Source organism: Aquarana catesbeiana, linkage group LG09, assembly GCF_042186555.1.
Source record: "Aquarana catesbeiana isolate 2022-GZ linkage group LG09, ASM4218655v1, whole genome shotgun sequence".
NCBI classification, from domain to species: domain Eukaryota; kingdom Metazoa; phylum Chordata; class Amphibia; order Anura; family Ranidae; genus Aquarana; species Aquarana catesbeiana.
In genome coordinates this window covers 87,799,695-87,823,020 of record NC_133332.1, presented here as the reverse complement: position 1 = coordinate 87,823,020, position 23,326 = coordinate 87,799,695, and the positions used below count along the sequence as shown (strand labels likewise).

At 41.3% G+C, this 23,326-nt stretch overlaps 1 protein-coding gene across 1 annotated transcript in view; it reads right to left on the bottom strand.

Annotated features, from left to right (window-relative positions):
* The window catches only part of ATAT1 (alpha tubulin acetyltransferase 1), a gene marked incomplete in the record, with an annotated part of 96,162 nt that overhangs the window by 25,578 nt on the left and 47,258 nt on the right, over positions 1 to 23,326 (bottom strand). Inside the window, 7 exon segments of the mRNA XM_073598909.1 lie at positions 7,387 to 7,597; positions 11,982 to 12,053; positions 14,915 to 14,960; positions 16,106 to 16,207; positions 16,392 to 16,505; positions 18,250 to 18,310; positions 20,210 to 20,301. Coding sequence (XP_073455010.1) covers positions 7,387 to 7,597; positions 11,982 to 12,053; positions 14,915 to 14,960; positions 16,106 to 16,207; positions 16,392 to 16,505; positions 18,250 to 18,310; positions 20,210 to 20,301 — 698 coding nt within the window.

The window sequence follows — 23,326 nt, the reverse complement described above, 5'->3', positions numbered from 1 at the left end:
AAACTTGCACCGTTTAGGAAATATTCACTGTATCCGCATGTGCCGATGTCATCGGCACTTACGCACTGAAGAAACCGCACGCTCGTGCGGTTTCTTCAGTAGCTGTGCAGTGACCAGTAGCTCCTGCGCGCATGCGCAGGAGTGAGGTTAGCGTGGCTTCGGCCAATCACAGCGCCGGAGGCTGCAAACCCGGAAATAACTCCAGGAGACATATCGCCGGTCACATCGGTGTACAGGGACCGCTGCAACAGCTTAGATCTAAGGCAACTATTTAATTAAAAGGCAGGTATGCGATGCATACTAGCTCATTATGGCTTTGTCTTGCAGGTTGATCCACACTTGCTCATTATGATGCATACTAGCTCATTATGCCTTTGTCTTGCAGGTTGTTGATGCATACTAGCTCATTATGATGCATACTAGCTCATTATGCCTTTGTCTTGCAAGTTTTTTTTTTTTTTTTTTGGAAGCATTTACAACCACTTTAAATATCTCTAACAAATCTTCACCACAGGCTCACATACAGGCTCCGTAAGAATGTAAATAAAATCTGTTCTAATTGGTTGCTAGGAGTTATGACACTGGAAGCCCAAAATAATCAAAACATAAAATACAATGAAACTATTACATGTAAAAACTTTAACTTAACCGCTTGCCGACCAGCGCACGACGAAATACGTTGGCACAATGGCACAGCTGTGCAAATGGGCATACAAGTATGTCCCCTTTAAGACGCGGCATTGTGGGCATGACAGAGATCTACTGCTCCCTGTCATCGGGAGCAGTGATCGCTGTCATGTCCTAGGTAGCCCACCCCCAATCCCCCACAGTTAGAATCACTCCCTAGGACAAACTTAACCCCTTGATTGTCCCCTAGTGTTTAACCTCTTCCCTGCCAGTGTCATTTATACAGTAATCAGTGCATCTTTATAGCACTGATTGCTGTATAAATGACAATGGTCCCAAAATAGTGTCAAAAGTGTCCGATGTGTCCGCCATAATGTAGCAGTCACGATAAAAATAGCAGATCGCCACCATTACTAATAAAAAAAAAAAATAATAATAAAAATGTAGACGCATTATTATTAATAATAATTAATAATAAAAAAAAGTTGGCTTTTGAAATTAATACAGCTTTAGGAAACTAGGATACTTGAAGAGGGTGCAACATTCTGGCAGGAGAAGCACGACGATGAATATCTTTTGTTTGTTTAAGCACAAACACATTATATGGTTGTGGGAATTCTATAATGCTGTATAGGTGAGCTATAAAATATTTGTAGGCAACTGTTAAGGTCCCTTAGAATGGGGTGGGCTCAGTTGGGATCCGCCTGCTCAGTAGCAGACGTCTGGTCCATGTCCGCTCTGCTCCACTTCTGTGGAGCGGACACAGACACAGCCCTCTCTCCTCTATGGTTAGTCGGATGTAAACAGGCCGCCTGTTCATTTACACCCGACTGCCATCCGATCCGCCAGACGGATGGGGAATGTCTGTTTTTGGCAGACAGCAGCAGATGTCAGCGGATGTCAGTGGACCCATGTCCGTTGACATCTGCCACTTCTTAGAGGAAACTGGAGAGTCCAATCAGGTCTCCCTTGAAAACTGACAGGCGGATCTAATAGGGCCCTTTCACACAGGCAGACCAAAGAGTTACCAATGTGGGAAGAGTTGCGCATTTCTGTCATTAGCGCCCACCGTAAAATAATTTACTCAAGTTATCAACAACTCTCAACCACACATTGTTCTTCTTATCACGGACAGAGGTACACTGCAACATCATCTCAGGTACAGGAGGCTGCAATTACAATTTTGGCTTATGGAACCATTGGTGATCTGCTCCAAAATCCTATCAGGTGAATTCGTTTATGCTCCATTTTTTTGTACAAGGTTGCAAAAATTTTGATTTAGGATTATGTACCTTTACCAATTAGTCTTGTATAATTTTTCCCTTATTTTGATAATGGTCCCAAGTCTCTAATGAGGCATGGTGGTACCAGGAACAAACAAAAACTTCAGGCAGAATATTAATCTGCCCTACTCACTGCTCAAGAAATCCTTAGGGCCCTATAGAACCTGGATCAAGAAAGGCTACTCTATACCAGCCTTTTTCAACAAGGGTGCCTTGAGGTTTCTTCAGGGGTGCCTTGTCAAAATGCCTAAAAATTGATCAAAAATTGTATACAAGCCAGCAGGTGGATCAAGCCTGCCTTTTAGTTACACAAAGTCACAGGATTTCATTATGCACCATGTTGGGGTGACAGCTGACTGATGGAGAGAAATTGAGGGAAAAGAGAAACATTGGAAAACTAGTCAGTAACAGCGTACATAAGTGTATTTGCTTTGGAAGAATAAATCACCTCCTACATTAGGTGCCCTACGTGTGGATGTTGCTGCATTGTGTAAAGCTATTAGAGTAGTTTTTCACATTTTAGAATGGGGTGCCTCGAGAGTCTATAAAATTGTAAAGGGTGCCTTGATTGAAAAAAGGTTGAGAAACACTGCTCTATACTATGCTGAGAAATCATACAATAGTACTGTCCTCTAGAAAATGCCACACAACACTTCCGTCTTGACACAGATACCACAAATCCATCACCAAAAATGAAACTCTGATCACTGTGACCGGTCACAAGTCATCAGCCCAAGCCAACTGATTATTTTGCCTACTTCCAATCTTTTTTTGACATCAAAGTACACATTTTGTCACTATTTAAAAACACACAGTGATGGAGTGTGTTCTTTTATGAGGTTTTGGATCCTCAAACACTAGGATGCCACTGCAAAGGAGACAGACCCCTTGTTTTGTGAGAGAAGTAATGACAGGTAAATATTCCGTTTTATAAAAAGGAAAATAGGATAATAAAATCACCATAAAGCCCTTTAATTTGGAGTCAGTTGAGGCATCACAGAAAGTCTTAAACCTTTGGGTTAGGTTTGCAGCCTACAGGAGGACACTGGCAAATAAAAACTGAAAAACTGTATGCCAGCCTACGTATAACCCTTCCTTTTTTCTATCAGCACTAGGATGCCACTGCAAGGTCAAAGGTCCATTGCATCACTAGCATTCATGGGAAGCAACTGTAAAGCTGGGGGAGATTGCAAAGGAAGTATTATTTTACACTTTCCTTTCATTTCCCTGGCTTTCCAGTCTTTTTGGTATAAAAGCACACATTTTCATGTCAGTGACCTTTGGAACCTTTTTTATTAAAAAAAAAATGCAAGGTAAAAGTATTGTGCAAAGGGAGAAAAGGAACCAAAAGTTTAGTGGGTCTACGTGTTATAAAATAAAAAGCTTAGTTTGTTGTTGGACCTGGCGGCTAGGAGATCCACATCTAGTGTGCCCACCTGCAACACAGGTCCTGAACACCTCCAGGTACAGATACCACTTTCCTGGGTCCAGACACTGCCGACTGAGGAAATCTGCCTGCCAATTGTCTACGCCAGTAATGTTGGTCGAGAGGGGAGAATTCTCTGACTACAAAGTCCCCTAAGCTGACAAAATGCCTAGGATTAAGCCCCCCTTCCCCGCACTTTACTCCCCAGTGGCAAGTAATAGCTCAATAGACTGACAACAGTCTTATCCTCAAAACATTCATCAGAGACTACCACTCATATCTTGCTGCCGTAATGACCAGAAGACAATGAAGAACCCTTGTATCCAAATGACCACTATTTTACAACTGTGGTCAAGAAGGGATTAGCAAATCAAATTGGAGTCTGCATTAGATCATTCAAATCTTAAGTTATATTCATCAGTGATAGATTCTGTCCAAATAATCTATTCATTTAGTACAATGCAACAATTTGTGACCTTAGATACTTTGTAATAATGAGCCGTTTTCAGAAATACTGTTACCATATCTCCCCTTTTTGCCTCTGATTTATCAAAGACTTCTTCACTGAACCCTGCACCTTTGTAGAAGTGTTTACCGTTTACATTGAACTCTAGGCAAACTGCATACACCTTTGCCTTAAGAATGGAAGTGTACAATTTTCTAAATCGTATTTTATACAGTAGCATTAACTGTACCCTTCACTGGAAACACTTGATCTCAGCTTGAGGGATGTCCATATACTTTTAGTCATATACTTGTAGGTGTGATGGTAGAGTTTATGCATACATTTGGCCATACAAATATATATATATATATATATATATATATATATATATATTATATATAAATCTTCATTTATTTATGGACAAATGTATGTGTAAACTTTAAATATATATAATGGTTCTTTCAATAGCTACATAAATGTGCTTTTCTAGATGTGCTTGGTGTTCAGCTTTTATAGCACAAATGGAACTCTATTCAACTTCAAATTCGCCATTACATGTATTTCATATTATCACCTATTTATAAAGTATAAAGCAACACTACACAGTTCAGTTTGTTTCGATCTATTTCCAATCACATGGATAGTAAAAAAGGTCAAACAAAATTATGCCAGCCCTGCTCGCTATAGTTGCAGGTTTGTAATGCTATAATTTGCATAATCATAGACATGATCCACCATCTTATGCAACACTATTGGTCCTTTAATAGTGGCTTTTATTTTCATCAACAGTCCTTCCAGCGTGTAATCCGGGGTTCCTGGACTGCTGATTTTGCAATCCAAAAATTAGCTCATGGTACTCACGCCATTCTTACAGCATAGTTCTTGCTGCTACAAGGTTTCTATGCAATGACTAAACATGGTAAAGGGGGATTCGAGTGATCCAATGTGATTCACTCACCTCTAATTGTTTTTTTTTCCCCTTAAATGAACACATATTAAAAAATAAATAAATATATAAAAAGAAACTTAATGTGATCAAGACAGACGATACGCAAGTAGAGGCATTCAGTGGGTGGAACGGTCGCTTGTTTCCTAAAAAAACTGGTTTGATACACAGTCATTTGTATTGTGCGGATTTGTTAGAACAATGATGAAAGATTAAATACAACTGCAATGGAAAAGGAAGGAGCTTATAAAATGTCAGGTTAATGGTGAATGCTCTGAGGGCGGTTGAGGGAACTGTCAGGATCATTAGAAACACAGGGAGGAAAAGGGAGGAACAAGAAGACAGAAAAAAGAAAGTAGATTAGGAATAGCTATAGTAAGAAATAACAGTTACAATGAGATATTACAACAGAAAATAGGAAGCTTGCCCATCACTAGTTAAAGCCCAATTGAAGTTTAATTCTTAGGTGCATAGCTAAAGTTGTAATAAGCCCCAAAACAAATATGCAATTACTGCAGTTTACCAATCCTTAGATGTGGTGGCTGCTTTAGTTTTCTTTTATTAGGCTTTTTTTTGCTGGTGATTCAGCCAGTAACCTACTTTCTGTCTTAGACAACAAAAAAGTACCCTTGGACAGCAACAATGTCAATCTGGGGAGAAGATAGTGGAAGTTGCACTAGCAAATTTAGATGGCCTTGACTAACAAATTACAGGATAAGTTCACCTTTTGGAACAGGTTACATCATCCACCCGTATTTGGGGTGGAACATGTACCATGTTCCAGTAGCTGCAACCCCCCTCCCCAGTGACAGCAAGCGTGGATCGTCTGCCAGAGCCCGCTTTCACTATTTGAAAATAACAAGGCCATGCTGGGCTCTGCCCTCACAGCTGCGTCATTCATTCAGTTTCCTGTGAATGATTTAAACTACAAGTACCACCACCTTTGCGGCTGATGGCTTGCAGTTCTGAATGGACTGTGAGGTGGCTGATGAACGGCGTTGTAGTTCATTCACAAACCCTGTAAACAGACAGCCTGTATGCAGGTACTGGCTGAAAGCTGCAGGGCCTGTTTGCAGAAGTCTGGCATTGCACTCCTGATCCACTGATCACAGGTGCAATGCTTTCCAGTCTCCTTAGGAAAACAATAATAAATGCAAATTTTTTCCTGCAAAAATATGTGCATTTATTTTTTTTTCTCCTAAAAAGCGAACTTATCCTTTAAAGCCAAACTCCAGTGAACGCTTTCTAAGCAGTTATTTTTTATTTTTTACTTTTAGGGACAAAAGGTTTTATATTTAAAGAATGATAATTGTGTGCACCCCTGTCAGTGTTAAACAGTGTGTCTCAACCCTCAAAATGCTACTTTTGCTGGACAATGTTGCTTGGACAACAAAAGGAAAAATGAAAAATAACAAAAATACTTGCCAGCTCAATAGATGACAAGAACCCCCCCCCCCCCCCCCCCAAAAAAAAAAAGGAAAACCAATGCAGCCACCACATTTAGGTTTAATACCGCTTTAGGTGGCATGTGTAAGAAAAGTGTACTGTGCATTTTCACTTTTAGCCCCATGCTGATTGACAGCGATAAGCTCCTCAACCAGTGATGAGCTTAGTTGGAGAGCTTTAGCTCTAAGTGGGAGGTGCATTATATCACTGAAGAGAAGCCACAGTTGTCACACAAAAAAGTGGTCAGTTTCTACAGTGTGCTACCCAGGGGGAGAAATTTGTGCTGTCACTCCAGCAGACCTTACAAACCTATGTAGTAAAACAAATAAAAACTTCAACTGGACTTTCAATAGGTACCAGGCAAAATATGAAGACAGCCATTGCTAAGCTCCTTCTGAATGCCAGTTGATTGAATACTTTGAGACAATGACCCGGAGCATATAACCGTTATGATAAGCACGATTGCAAAGTGTCTTTGTGAAACATTTTTAGGGAGAATTAAAGAAATTGTTAAACTAGTTACATGCATATATAACACCTATTATTATTCTACCAAAAGAAAAAAAAAAAAAAACTCTGTGCTTTCTGCTGTGACTCTCATAAAGTTAGCATTAAACCATGTGTCAAGGCATTTAAGAAGACAATGAGATATGTGGAGGTTGTAGGAGGATAAGACAGGGTAAAGTGGGAGAACTGGGAGAAATGGAGAAAACTCAGATAATGGGATGGATGGAGACGGACGGAGAGGTGGGGGGGGGGGGGGGATGTAAAACACATACACTAATTGTAATCATGTTGAATTTACGGAATTTGTTTTTTAATGTGGATATAATTAAAATTAAAAATACGTGTCAACATTTTAAAAACTTGGTTTGTAGCTATAAACATACTGTGTATGGGGTAGCCATGTTTGCTCATTATAAACACAGATCCTGCTTCATGTTTTGTTGTTACACAAGGCAGGGGAAGGGAAGCAGTGAATTAAAGATTTAGGTTAAAAGTAGGACAAGCTAGTAAAAATGTGAAAGTTGTTTAAAAACTTACTGTGCTTCCAGTCTACTAGTATACCCAAATCATCTTCTATTACAAATCTCCCCAGAGATATCAGATTTAGTTTGTGGCTAGTTGTTGGCTGCTAGAAGTTGATGTTGAGTTTCTACTTCGATCTACTATTCTTAGATGTACCAAAGAGATTTCAGAAACCCTCTCATACCTGGTCCTTCTCCTCTGGGAAGATTCTTCTTGTTCCCCGCTGGCTGCTCTGTGTAGGGAGTGAGGTCTGCAGACTCTAAGGGACTTCATAAATTCATCTTCTCCAGGAGATGGTCGGGCCCGTGTGGGGGAAGAACCAAGACTGCCAGCACGGTTAAGGTAAGACGGTGACTGGCTTAAAGGCCAAGGGAGGCCTTCGTCGTGTTTCAGAACTAAAATCGAAAGGAAAAAAAAACACACTTGCATGAGACAGAACCAACTTATTTCCCAGTACTCATTGAGACACCTTCTTCTCAACCCATAATTTCAGGAAAAAACAAGATTGAACGAATGTGTGGTCCCAAAAACACATGCATCTATTCCCATGTTTATGCCTTTACAAACACTGCAACTATACAAAAATACTTGTTGCCAGAAATCCACTGAGCGCCTAACTTCCTCTTTATCCCAAAAAAAAAAAAAAAAAAAAATATATATATTCCTCTGCTGTATTGAAATCCCAAGAAATATTTTAGCTCTGTCCAATTCTCCCCTGCTGGACTACATAACACCTTCCCATCTCTACTCCAGAACGCCCTTCTTGTTTACATACCTATGCCTTCCGCACAGGTTGCCTTTTCCTTCTTTGCTGCTATCATATGCTGTGAAGAGGTACCTGGTGGAAAGGCACTACAGGAGTTTCCTTTGTTTTTTTTTGCACAAGCAGGTTTTTTAACTTAATGTGTTACTAAACCCACAACAATAAAATCAGTCTGTATATGCAGTAAAGCATGCTTGTTACACTCACTGTGGAACCTAAGGGGTTAGTTCTGTGCACTGTGTAAAACAGGCTGTTTAATCCTGTCTTCTATGATCCTCTCTTTCTTCCACTGTCCCAAATCCATCTCCTTATAGTACAGAGTCTTTGGAGTCACTCTGCACATGCTCAGTTTGGTGTGTATGGCTAGAGAGTTTTTTTCTTTTCTTGGGAGGGTGCATGTGATCAGCACAGGGCCAATCAGAACTGTCCAGACAGAGGTCAGGGGTCCTGCAGCCTCATAGGACAGTCAGAGGAGAATGAAAACTCCTCCTACAAGCTTTAACCAGACACTGATAGAAGTCACAAGACTGCTATATACTGCTGATAGTAAATTAGCAGTTTAGATTTACTAAAACAATCGCATTTCCATGTTCTGTGTACTGTGGGAGACCAGGTATAGTGAATGCAGGGTTCAGAGTTTAGTAACAACTTTAATAAAAAATCAGGAGATGGGGAGAAACAAGAGGCTTGTGTGGGAGAGGGGGGGATGCAGAACATGTCAACAAGGGGTTATTAAGACAAGGTGGTGCTCTGTGTACAATCCAGTGGAGAACTGAACAGGGCCGACAACACTGGATTTCAGCGTAGCCAAGGTAATGTGTTGCCACCCCAAACAGGGAGTTAGGAGTTTGCTAGATTTTTGGTAGATTAGCAGGTATTTTTCTATTCTTTGGACATTTTTAAAGCAACATAACTTATGGAAATGTGCATGTATTGATGTACTGAATGCACTTTATTATTTTGCACATATATACAAATACTTTCATCAAGAATTCAAAAGGCTCCACTCCCCCTCTACCAACCCCTCTCTTTTCTCCTCCCTTTATGTTGTTTTTTTTTTTTGTTTTTTTTGGCTTTCCTAAAAGCCCCATACTTTTGCTGGCTTGTACAGAAAGCCTGGATCACCCTCTCCCCCCAGGGGGTCGTTCCGATCATGTAGGACATGCAAATACTGCGTACTTGGTTACATTGGCGGTTACTGTTGTACCGCCCATCTGCCTTTGTAACAGTGGGCCTATCAGCCCGTTTCCTTCTTCTATCTGTCTCTTATACCCTCATTGACACCATTGTCTTTTGATGCTGGTTTGCAAATTTGTTTCTTTGAAAACTTCAATAAACTCTTTGTAAAAAAAAAGAATTAGAAAAAAGGCAAGGAACGCACACCAGGAGCCAATAGGCAATACAAAAATTATTTTCACCTGGTGGTCCTGCCAGCAAGTCTGCTGTTTTTCAAAAGAACAAGCTTGCAGATTTAACAGTTACAGGGATGAGGTAAACCATTCACCACTGACAAGGGTACTTATAATGGTCATCTTTTATTTATGCAAAACCATGATCCCAAAAGGAAAAAAACTGTTGCTGCAACTGCTTAAAAAAAAAAAAAAGTGTTAGCTGGAGTTTGGCTTCAATTTGTTAGTTTAAATCTGCTAGTACATCTAAGACTACCCTCTCCCAGACTGACAATGCTGCTGTCCAAAGGTGTCCCTATGCTCATTCATCCACAGTGGGGGCACTCCAATACAGGAGGAGTGTTACCGGCTAGATTAACAGGCAAAAACAAAGAAAAAAAGCCATTACAAAAAAACAAAAAAAAAAACAAAAAAAAAATGCAGCCAACAAAATCTAATGATTGGGAAGCTGTAATATATTCCATATTGGTTTTGGGTTTCATACTGCTAAGGGCTGGTTCACACCTATGCAGGTTGCAGTTTACATATTCCAGGTGCATTTTGCATTTTTCAATACACATTGTTGATCCCTTGAAGTCTATGGAACCAGAAACAAGTCACTGGCCCTTTCCATAAAATGCATAGATGTGAACATGACCCATAGAAAACTATGGTAAATGGACTGTAGTGTGTTTCTGCAAAACTGAAAACGCACTAAAAAATGCATAGGTGTGAACCAGGCCTTAAGGTTCATACATGGGAGGATCATGCCTTGGAAGTTGGGAACATTAAGGAATGTTTAGCGCTGTATGCGGATGATATGCTGCTGTTTTTGAAGCATCCAGGTACGTCTCTTTGAGCAGTCCTTAGCATTTTGGATAATTTTGTGAAATTTTTAAAACACAAAAGTTAATTGGGACAAATCAATTATTCTCCCACTTGATTTTGGTACGAGGGCCATGGGGGGCCCTGGGTTGCCACTGCAGCGGGTCACTCGGTTTACCTATTTGGGGGTTCGTATCTCTGCAAGGGTTGCGGATTACTTTGGTCTGAATCTGCAGCCACTGTTGCATCCCCTTAAGAGGAAAATTGAGATATGGAGGAATCTTCCCCTATCAGCGATGGGACGCATAAACCTTCTAAAAATGAAGATACTTCAGTTTTTTTCAATTTTTTTTACCTAACTCCCCCATTTGGATTCCACGCTCCTTTTTCTGTCGGGCACATGGCATTCTTTGGTTCTTTCATATGGGGAAACTCCCCTCCCAGAATAGGCCTTAAAAGCACTCCAGGAGCCTTGGGAACAAAGGGGCCTAGCACTCCCTGATCTTTATAAATATTATTTGGCTGGCCAGGGAGTTTTTGCACGTACATGGCTTCTTGGGGACGATGGGAATTCTGTCAAGATCTAGGAAGCAGCGGTGCTGGGTTCCTATAAGAGTCTGCATCTCCTCGTGTACAGAGGCTCTGGGGCAAATTTCCACTGATGGGCACAATGCGAGCCACCATTAAAGTCTGGGACTGTGTTCAGGGCTTGCTGGCACCTGCCTGTCGTCAGCCTCGCCGCTGTGGGGGAACCCCGTTTTCCCCATCTGCTCACTATACCAGATCCGATCATATGGGTGTCAGAAGGGATCAAAACCTTGGGTGATGTCAATAGAGGGGGTGAGTTGTTACAATTTGTGGATCTAAAACAGAAATGTGAGCTACCTAATCCCCTTGTTTTTTTGGAGTTTTCTAGTTGTTACATGTTTTCTAGGAATCCCACCCTGCGTAGCGTGATTTTGTCTACCTTTCTTTTTCTTTTTGTGTCTTTTGTACTATGCAAAAATGTTAATAAAACAGAAAATTTTCAAAAAAATAAAAACGCACAACATGGCAGGATCATAAGGGTTAAAAAAGAAAAAAAAAACAGCGTAATACCCTGTACACACGATAGGATTTTCCGACAACAAAATCCATGGGATTTTTTCTGACGGATGTTGGCTCAAACTTATCTTGCATACACACAGTCACACAAAGTTGGTCGGAAATTCCGAACATCAAGAACGCGGTGATGTACAACACGTACGATGAGCCGAGAAAAATTAAATTCAATAGCCAGTGCTGCTCTTCTGCTTGATTCCGAGCATGCGTGGCACTTTGCGCGTCGGAATTGTGTACACACGATCGGAATTTCCGACAACAGATTTTGTTGTCGGAAAATTTTATAGCCAGCTCTCAAACTTTGTGTGTCGGAAATTCCTAAGGAAAATGTGTGATGGAGCCTACACACGGTCGGAATTTCCAACAACATGGTCCTAGCACACATTTTCCATCGGAAGATCCTATCGTGTGTACAGGGCATTAGAGTTGCAGGGAGAGTTAGTGTGGTGGGGTGCCTTGGGACATTGTTCTATGCATCAGGAGCTCTGCACCAAAAACTACCAGCACCCATGTCCCAGTTTTAAAAGCTAACATAATGCACTGGTTACCAGTCTCCTGTGATATATTCAGCTCTCCATTATACAAGTATGTGCATTTTTTCTGCTACAGTAAATAGAGATCTTCCTTTTCTTTAGCAGTCACCAGAGTTGCACGTTTTGCCATAGTTTCCCTTATAACCCGTCACAATTCACTATTTCTTACATTCTCTGTCAGACAATGAATATGGTTTGATCTCTCCCTCTGCTCGCTTGGGGGGCAACTTTCTCACTGGAGCTGTAAAAAAAAAAAAAAAAAAGAAAAGAAGAGGAATGATATAATATTGTTAGACTTTAATCAGGTTCATCCACTGCAGAACAGCCCATTTGGATTTTTACCCAATCCCTGGAACAAATACTAGGTTAGCCATTTTTCTAAAAAATACTATTTTTATGGACAAACATCTACATCCCCCAACATGCTTTGGGGTCCTAAATAAGGAATCAGTTTTCAGGAAAGTAAAAGGATTCTGTGTAGGACTACCCTCAATCAGAAGAAGGTGGAGGATCAAAGGGCATCAGGACATTTGGCAGCCACTTTGATTAAATTATGATGGATAAAATGAATTCTTGGTTGTACAGTGCCTATACTCGTTTTTATTTTCGCTAGGTAAGTGCATTGTGTTAATAAACTGCCACAAAGCAATTTATAGTAAACATTTGATGCATAATCAAAAGGGTAACTTTAGTGAAAATCTCAGACACTGTCCCAGAATGAAATAATGTTCTCAGTTACTCAAGTATCAATGTAGAGTAGCCAGGCAGACATTTAAACTGAAAATTCCCTGGCTTAAAATGCCCCTGTGCCCAGACTATGGACGATCAACTATTTACATATTTTTAATAAGATGCCATGGCTGTATGCTTGTAACTGCACATCTAAGCGGTTACAGGGGTACAGGAACATTTGAGTGGACTTGGACAAAACTGTCCGCAGCCAAGGTTTAGAAAGATCCTAAAAATATATTATATATATATATATATATATATATATATATATATATATATATATATATATATATATATATATATATATATATATATATATATATATATATATATATTTATTTTATTTTTTCTTTATTTTAAAGCATAAAAAAAAAAAAAACGCATTTCAATGATCAGCTTGGTACCAAAACACCAAAATAATAACGATACTGGTTACGGTGTAACTGGAGGTAAAGGTCGAACCTTTTTAACATACTCTCTTTCTAAAATACTCATACTGGAAGGTTATAAAGGGTAATGGAAACACTGTACTTGGTAAAGAAGGAGGAACAGCTGAAGGAATAAGAGTTCAGGTGAAAACAAATTGGGTATTAAGGGGGGGGGTCGGCAGATTGTCTTACTGTCTTGTTAGCAGGATGATCTTCCATCTGTGTGTAAAGTAACATCAGCTGCATAGATCGAAGAGTCAAAGAAAATGGGTCATTTAGGCCAAAAGCGACCCATTAATTCAACATGAGTTCTTTATTGAAAAGTCTCATACTTCTAAAAGGAGTGAATGTATTAAATATTGCTAATAAGCATTGAGAAAAGCCTTTACTGACCGTTATTAGTAACAGAGAACTATAGAGGCAATCACTGTTAGTTTTCAAGGCATGGGTGTCTGGAAGAAGCGGGGGCTAATGGCCCTAAAAGCATGTCCACTTCTTAGGACCATTTAACAGCTGACAATGAATCCCAATTTTGATCCATTGTATTAAAAGGCATTTCACTTAACTTACAGGCTGCACAACGTAAAAGAAGGTTTTAATCACACTCAGAAAAGGTCTTAGGCCCCTTTCACATGGACTTTTCAATCAGGTCCACCTGTCAGTTTTTCAGGTGGACCTGATCGGACACTCCATTTACCTCTTTGGAGCGGCAGATGTCAGTGGTGACATGTCCGCTGACATCCGCCGATATCCAATCCGATCCTGTCCGTGAAATCCAGGACGGAGGGTGACCCTATTTTCCATCTGGAGGATTGAATCGCATGACAACGGATAGACGGTCCGTTTTCATCCAATCTCCCCATAGAGGAGAGTGGGGCTCTGACAGGTCTGTCTCTGCACAGTGAGCAGAGACAGACCTGTCATCCAACTGCTCAGTGGCGATCAGAGGAGCAAAGAGGATTCTGTCGGGCGGATCACCTGTGTGAAAGAGCCCTTATGCACACAGACTTTTACATGCTGAAAATCAAGCACAATCTCCTCGGCACTTTCCTGTGCTCCATCAGCCGCACGTGCTGCATACAGCTGCCAGTACAACTTAATGGCTGTACTAATGTAAACACTGATTGCTTCTGCACTGGAGTTCACCCAAACTTGTGCATACAGCATATTTTGCCAAATGAGCCACTTCAGCTGTCGGGGAAATAAGTCAAACGTGCATGCACTGTAAACTCCAATGCTGAAGCGATTACCGTTTACATGAGTATGGCCATTCACTTGTACTGGCAGCTGTACACAGCACCCGCAGTTCCTCAGGCGTGAGAAAACGGCAGAGATTTTACACTAAAAGGCTGCATGGGGCCTAGATATTGCAAAGTATAAGGCTTGGTTCACAGTGCTGTGACATGGGATCCGACTTGTGAGACCCCCAAGTCGTATGACATGCCAAATTCAAGTTTCCCTATGAGAGCCGTCTTAACTGATACTACACAAGTCGCTCCGACTTTAGAAGAGGTCTCTGCACTACTTTGGTCCAACTTGTGTCCGATTTCAGCCCTTGTACAGGCATCCATATTGGAACAAGTCAGAAGGAAGTTGCAGGGCAAAGTTGTAGGCAAAGTCGTACAACTTTGCTGTTGCAGCAGTTTGAACGGAGCCTGTTAAATCCAAATACAATTTATGCTAGTTACGTAGGAATTCAGTATGTGGTAGATATGTGGCTGGCACTGAATGGAACCTGGAGTAGCATTTTCTCCCAGTTTTAAACATCTGTACATTTCAATTCATATCACTGCATTCTGTCACAGGTTTATTATATAAATGCTGATCTCAGCCACTATGTACAGTGCTGCAGTTTGATTCTGATGTATGATACTGCAAATACCTAAAATCAGAATGTAAATAATACCTTTAAGTTCCAGCTCTAGGGGGTAGACATATTTACCTTTTCTATCTCTGAAGAAGCCTTCAAAAATAACAAAATTATTAACCTGGGAGAGAAAAAAAAAAGAAAGTTAGTACTTGTTTAACGGTCATTTGTTTCACAGTACACTCCAGTGATCATTTTATTGGTAATATGTCAACATACTTGTAAGGCCTTGTTCACACAAGGCATACTATACTGTACATCTGTCCAGGGCCGTGTTTACCCATACAGGGATGCACAGGTGTTCCATGCATCCCCATGCAGGCAGTCCCATTGATGTCTATTGGGACAAAGCCTCTGCATGGACAAAGACTCTGCATCTTAATATGACATCCATGTGGGTGCAGGTGCGTTTCCGCAAACTCACACAGTCTATGTTCGGGGACCCACACGTATTGGGACATCTGTGACAATAGACATCAATAGGGATTAGACTGACAGCAGCAGGAGCTAATGGCTGGAGGGTGTGAAGAGGGAGCAGCGCTGCTGCTCCTGGGCACAGCACTGGATCAGGATCAGGTAAATATTTAGGAGGGGGCTGGAGGGGCAGAGCTGAACATGAAAAGGTTTTTTACCTTAATGCAAAGAATGCATTAGGCTCCATTCACACTTGTGACTTGTCGTGCAACTTTGGATATCAAAGTTGCATGACAAGTCAATACACATATTTTCCAATGATAACCATTCATATATGTACGACTTAAAGTTGCAGAGACTTCAAATTAGTTCATTTACTACTTTTGTCTGACTTTCATTCAACTTAAGAGCTACAGACTAAAATGTTAACCCTCAAAAGTTGCATTAAAGTCATACCTCAATGGTACACAGTGCAACAGTTGTCCATTATCATTGATCAAAGCCAAAGTTGTATCCAAGTGGCACCCGTCCAAAGTTGCCACAAAGTTGCATCAAAATTGCATCAAAATTGCATCTACAAGTGTGAATAGAGCACTAAGATGAAAAACCATTAGCCTTTACCACCACTTTAAAGAGAGCCAATCATGACTGGAACTCTGACCCCCCGAGTCAAGCTGAAGAGTCAAGACACAAATAGAAAAGAAAGAACAGCTGTTAGTTTTAAAAATTTACATGCCAACATTTTTGGTGAACAGATGGTTTCAAAGCCATGTTGATTTTCAGAAGCTGAAAATGAATAGACCAAATTACCTTGCCTTGTCTATAAAGAAACCATTTACATCATCCACTGACCTGTGGGATAGTGGAGCGAAGATTGTAATGTTTCTTCAGGAACGAAGTAAACTTCTCAGAAGGACGATCAATGGCCAAATGTTGAGGTTCCACCTGCTCTGTCTGGAACAAGGAAACATTTATTAAGAGGAACATCTGGGAAAAGGGACACCAACAGACAAAGTGATCACAGAGTCATCATGCAGCAATATTGGCAGGAGCCATCTAAAACACACAGCAGTGATAAAAATCATCAACACAGGTTACATAAAATATAAAAAAAAACACAAAAAGTGCGAGCCCTTACTCGGAGCATGAAGTTAAAAACCTCTTTCCCAAAGCCGTGGCGCTGGAGAGATTCATGAATGTAGAAATCAAGAATGCACAGTGGTTCTGCTTCAATATGGGAGCCTTTGTGGTCCTAAAAATGATGAAAAAGAAAGCTAGAACACACTATAATGTTATAAAAGCAAAACCACTTCTATAAAAAATATATTAGAAGGGTCAGCCAGAAGAGCAACTGGGTAATATAAGGATTCAGTAACAAATGCACAGTGCTAGGAGATCGACCAGTGTCCCAAAGCCCGTCACTGCATTCTAATTCCAGAAGAGAGGAAAGGAAGCGGTATGTGAGCTCAGGGTCACTGTAATTGGAGCTTACACTCTCTTTTGCCACGTGACAGTGCTGGCAAACCACCAAGCACTGCCACTGTAACATGGGAGTAAGGGAAGTGAGTCCCAAAATTCTTCCAGTAATTTTCTTCAGTCTTGGTTAAAACTGAGCAGTGGGAGTTCGTAGTAAAGGGGCGTATGTGCTGCTGGAGAGGGGAGCATTAAAGTGGTAGTAAACTACATAAAAAAAAAAAAAAAAAAAAAAAAAAAACACCTGTAAGGCAATTGCATAATGTGCTAGTATGCATTGCATACTAGCACATTATGAAATACTTACCTTAGAACGAAGCCCTCCAGCGGCGCACTGCCGCTGAGGGCTGACATCTTCCCCCGGTCTTTCTCTGCAGGCTCTGCAGGTCGCACGTGGCGGTGGTGAGGACACCGGCTACATCCAGAGTGAATATCTCCTAAGCGATGCAGGTTTAGTAGATATTCATTTTACCTACAGGTAAGCCTTATTATAGGATTACCTGTAGGTAAAAATCACAAAGCGTGCTTTACTACCGCTTTAGACCCCTTTCACACTGAAGCGCTGCTAAAAAGGCCTCTAAAGCACCAGTCGTTTAGCGGAGCTTTTCGGGCACTAATGGGGCACTTTTTTTTAAAGGTCACGTGAGCATGAGTCACTTTTGACAAGTTTTCCTGTCCCCAAGAGATAAATGGTGACAGGAGAGGGAGGCTACAGCTGATTGACAGCCTCAGCTTTGTTTCTGTGTGCTGTATGAAGGAAGGTGTGTCCTTTCCTTCCAATCAGTCATCAGAGCTCTCCTCCCTCTGCTTTTCAGAGCTCAGAGATCCTGTGTAAATTCAGCACTTTGAATGGATGTAAAGGAAATATGGCTTTAGATAAACAGGTACAACTTATGTAGGAGGATTTGTTTCATCTCTGTGTATTACCTGGGGCCAGTCACTTCATTGGGTATATGTAAGGGTTTACAACCACTTTAAAGAAAGCCTTTTGCTTTGCCCTGCAAGGTTGGCTTAAAGCCCCACTCTGAGCTGCTTTTAAATTTACCCATGCAGTAGGTTACCCCTTCCCCCCAGCACTGGAAAGGAATAAGTTCAAACACTTATGTTATTTCTCGCTCCTGCAGGCTTCCTTGTTTCCATGCAACAGGTCCCCCCCAAAACTGCTTCACTATGCTGCCTGGCCAGTCTTAGCTCTCCGACATCATCACCTACAATACAAGACCCAAAGTCCTGCATTGTACAGGAGGGCGGGGCAAAGAGAGGCCCGTCCACACCCACATTCTGGTAGCAGAGCACTGGCTGCCAGGTGGAGCAAGGAATAAGATATGTATTTATACTTTTTTCCCCCTCCCCTCTTTCCAGCCAAACAAGCATTTAAAAATGACCAGAAGCCAGAAGTTGGTCTATAAGGGCTCATGCTCCACAGCACTGCAATGCACAGATTTTTATGCATGAAGATACGTTGTGTTAGCCAGCCAATTCAAACTGAATGTTTATATCCAATATTTATAAGCATATCTCACCAGCACAAATAACTTCTTATATCCGACCTTCAGAAAACCAATCACCACTCCACGACCAGCTCTGCAACACAAGATAAAAAAAAATAAAAAATAATAATTCTGAATCTGACCACTAGGGAACGACTTGGCACGCCCAACACCCAGAGGTCTATAAGCAATTTTAAGGTTGGCACCATCTATGGATCAAAAGTTCTTGTATTCAAATTCACAGACAAATCCAGAAGCCAATCAATTCACACAAAAATGATAAAATCCATATAAATAGTGACTTTCAGTTGATACTAAAAGGGGACTATTTGCTTAATGGCCCTGAACGTAAAAAGTAAAAAGAATTGCAATTTCATAGAGAAAATCTATAAATGTTTATCTTTTGTACTGAATTACTTCTATGAAAAAAAAAACATAATAGCAGTACATTCACTGTGCCTAGACACTCCTGTGCCTTTAGCCTCATCGCTATCTATCTGCAGTGTGAGATCATCTAAGACACTTCAAACTTTAATTTTTTTGACATATGGGAAATGAAAAGGCTTTCAGCAAGTCCCAGTAGATTGGGAGAGTTTCTGTGGGTTTATTAGTAGTACCATATACTGCTAGGACCACTGCAGCTCTTACATAGGCGATTTCACTACTGTGATGTTTGCTGGAGAAAAAGCTTGCAGCTGCAGTGCAAGAATCTCCCTGCTTCTGCTTAATTCAGTTTGTAAATCTGGGATTTCTAAACCTCTTTTACTACTCTTTTAATATTACCACACCAATCAGAAGTTCGGCAATAACCAGGAGTAGTGCAGCTTTGTCTGCCTCCAAACACAGACACAGTGCAAAACAAGCATTGAAAGTCAGTATGGATTAGCTGCAGGGAGCCAACAGGCAGTACTGATGTCTAGTCCTTTGCCTTCTCCCCTACATGTTTGCTTGTAGGGGAGAAAAAAAAAAAGCTCCTTAATGCTAGGCGCGTTCTTGCGTTAATGCATTCTAATGGCCAGATTTCAGGCCAACAGAATATAATAACGCCAGACTCGGGAACGTGCATTAGTGCCCATTAACGCCCATGCCAAACGCAACTTTTTACCATGTTTTTTGACTCTGCTAAGCTCCTGAAAAGGGAAAAAAGCATCAAGCGCATACAGTGTGCATGAGGCCTTATTTTACAGTAACTGCAGTGTATAAGGCCAGCCACAGATGGTTCAAATCTCTGCTGGTTGAGCAAAATAAAAACCGGCCAAGATTCAAACCATGTAGGGGCAGGCTGAATGTACCTATGTTGATCGATCAACTTGGGTACAACCAGCCTGCTGGATTTTACATACGATTATTCACTGAGAATACAATTGCTTAGCAGGAGGGATTCCCCTGTCAACACTGTATGTTGATGGGTGAATCGAGCAACCCGTGGTTGCAGGAAAGAAATTTTTTCCGTGTATGGCCTGTCTAAGGGATAAAACACGATGCATGGATTAATTGCCGAGATGCACTAAATATGTTTTTTTTTTTGTTTTTGTAATCCCACACTGAAAGAAGCTGCAAAGGGCATTTGTCTTTTTTCAATCTAATTAAATTATTTAGCTATGCATACCTGATAACAATCATTAAAACAGCAACAGTATTTCATGACTTCCCAACTATCAAACACATGCACACAGAAATCACAATCATATATGAAAACCATGTGGTTCAAGTAGTCCCCTTTAGACCCCTTTCACACCGAGCCGCTTTTCAGGTGCTTTCACGCTAAAAAAAGCACCCAAAAAGCTCACGAAAACCTATTTTCATTCAAATCAATGAATGCTTTCACATTGGGGCAGTGCACTGGCAGGGTGGTGAAAAAATGCCCCTCTCCATTGAAATGAATGGAAAGCGCTTTAAAAGCACCTGAAAAGCTCTTCAAAAGTGCTTAGTGTTTTACTGGCAGTTTACAAGCGCCTCAGTGTCAAAGGGGCCTTATTGTACCAATTCTTACGTTTTAGCTGTGCAGTCCTTCAGAATATACAGCTGATGCTGATTTGTCTGCATACGAATGGCGCTGGTTATTGGGGCAGGCAGCCGCTGGGCCTGAAACATGGAGTGTGTAAATATAGTGAATCTTCTATTACAAAACAAAGTTGAAATATATTATGATTATTTATTATTATTATTATTATAATACAGAATTTATAAAGCGTCAAACAGTTTGTGCAGCACTTTATGATATAAAAGGCGAAAGTACAATTATAATACAATTCAGACAAGTGGGTCAAGGGGGTCTTGCTTTTGAGAACATACAAACCTAAAAGGAAAAGGCAAGTGGTACAAAAGCTAGTGTGGGGGAGGAGTTTATGGAGAAATGTAAAATTTTAATTTTTAGGCAGCCAGAATAGGCTTCTCTAAAAGAGAAAAAAATTCATTTTTATGGATCAACTAAAGGAGGACAGAGTAGGAGATAATCACACAGATTGGGGTAGAGAATTCCAGAGGATAGGAGAGGCTCCAGAGAAGTAATGGAAGTGAGCATGGGTAACAAGGGAGCTAGAGAGAATGAGTGAAGAGGATGGTTTGGATGATATAGTTTTATGATATTGTTAGTATTTTACTTGTTGGGTGAGCAGATGCCAGTGGAAGGACTGGCAAAGAGGGGTGGTGGACATTGAGTGTAGGCGATCTGAGTGGAAGATCTCCTCTTCCCCTCCCTCCCCGCAGTCCTCTGGGGACACATCACAGGTACCACAAGACTGCAGGACCATTCACAAAGCACAGCGTGGCTTGCACATGCGCAGTGGGCCGGTGAAGCAAAAAGCAGGATATCCGGCTGCTCACAGTTAGGATGCCAGCGCCAGAAACTAGTGAAGAACTAGGCAGGGTGAGGACTGTGCTGGATCCCTGGACAGGTAAGTGTCCTTTTACTACGGGATTTTATAGCTGCTGACTTAATTTTTTTCCCCCTCATAGTGAACCTCTTTTTGAAGGGGTGAGCTGAGGAATAGAGAGACAGATTTGGGTTTCATTAGCATAAAGGTGGTATTGAAAGCCATGGAAGGTAATCAACTGACCAAGGGAGGAGATATAAATATAGAATAAAAGGCGTCTGTGGACAGAACCTTGGGGAACCCCTACAGAGGAGGTTAGAGGAAAGGAGGAGATAGAGTTTTAGGTGATACTGATGGCGCACCTAAATAGGCAAGAAAAGAGCCAGGAAAGCGTAGATATTAACCAGATATTATTTATAATACCCTTGATGCAAATAATTTGATAAAACCATTTATTTTTTTCCATGATCTCATATTTTCTCATCTATATGGTGACATTCTCATCTATGTCACCAAGACTAATCTTACTTTGTTACCTAGTGAACTGATGGCGCCATTTTGTGGTCATAATGTGTACTGCAGGAAAGCAAAACCTCAAAGTACAATGGTTCAACACACAAAGTAAATCAGTAAAGGACAAAATCACCAGAGCCAGGTAACCAATTATCATTAAAAAAAAACAAGCTTTTTTAAACCATTTATATTGTTATCAGTGGAAGTACATATGCTTGACTTTCCCGATGACTGTTAGAACAGACTGGTTCATATACAGTGCAATTGTCTTCTGTTGGAAAAAAATGCTTCAAGCTAGTTATACACTTGGAAGCACAAGCATATATTGATGTTGGGACAAATAAAAACAAGCTCCTTTGTAACACAGCTTAAAGTGGTTGTCAACCCATAATACAAAAAGAAGTCATACTTACCTGCTCTGTGCAATGGTTTTGCACAGAGCAGCCCCAATTCTCCCCTGCCGATGCTCCTGGCTCCTCCCGCTGCCGAGTGTCCACCATAGCAAGCTGCTTGCTATTGGGGCACTTGTTCAGGCTCACTCCTAAGTTGTGCCCCTGTGTGTCCCTCCTCACTGGCTGCGATGGACTCTGAGCCGATGAAGGAGGGAGAGAGCTGCTGCTCTCATGCACAGCACTGGATCGAGATCTGGCTCAGGTATTATGCCCTGTACACACGGTCGGACTTTCCGACAGAAAATGCGCGATCGGAGCTTGTTGTCGGAAATTCCGACCATGAGTAGGCTCCATCGGACAGTTTCCATCGGAATTTCCGAAACAAAGTTTGAGAGCAGGCTATAAACACTTTCCAACAACAAAATCCGATCGCGTAAATTCCGATCGTATGTAGACAATTCCGACAAAAAAGTGCCACGCATGCTCGGAATCAAGCAGAAGAGCAGCACTGCCTATTGAAATTCTTTTTTTCCTCAGCTCGTCGTACGTGTTGTATGTCACTGCGTTCTTGACGTTCGGAATTTCCAACCAACTTTGTGTGACCATGTGTATGCAAGACAAGTTTGAGCCAACATCTGTCAGAAAAAATCCGATGGATTTTGTTGTCGGAATGTCCGATCGTGTGTACAGGGCATAAGAGGGGGCTCGAGAGCTGAAGTGGGGGGGAGAGATCTTAACCGCTTCCCGACTGGCGCACGCCGATATACGTCGGCAGAATGGCACGGCTGGGCAAATGGGCGTACAGGTACGTCCATTTGAATTTCCCACCGTTTCATTGCGTGCGCGCCGGCCGGGAGCTCCATGAGTCGGGTCGCGGGTCCCGCGGACTCGATCGCCGCGGGCATACCCGCGATCGTCTCACGGAGAGCAGGAACGGGGAGATGCCGATGTAAACAGCATCTCCCCGTTCTGCCTAGTGACAGTGTCACTCGATCTCTGCTCCCTGTCATCGGAGCAGAGATCAGTGTACTGACACACACAGGCCATCCCCCTACAGTTAGAAACACCTCCCTAGTACTGATTTAACCCCTCCCCGCCCCCTAGTGGTTAACCCCTTCACTGCCAGTGTCATTTACACAGGAATCAATGCATTTTTATAGCACTGATTGCTGTATAAATGACAATGGTCCCAAAATGTGTCAAAAATGTCCGATGTGTCCGCCATAATGTCGCAGTCACAATAAAAAATCGCTGATCGCCGCCAAAACTAGTAAAAAAAATTAATAAAAATGCCATAAAACTATCCCCCTATTTTGTAAACGCTATAACTTTTGCGCAAACCAATCAATAAGCGCTGTATTGCGCTTTTTTTTAACAAAAATATGTAGA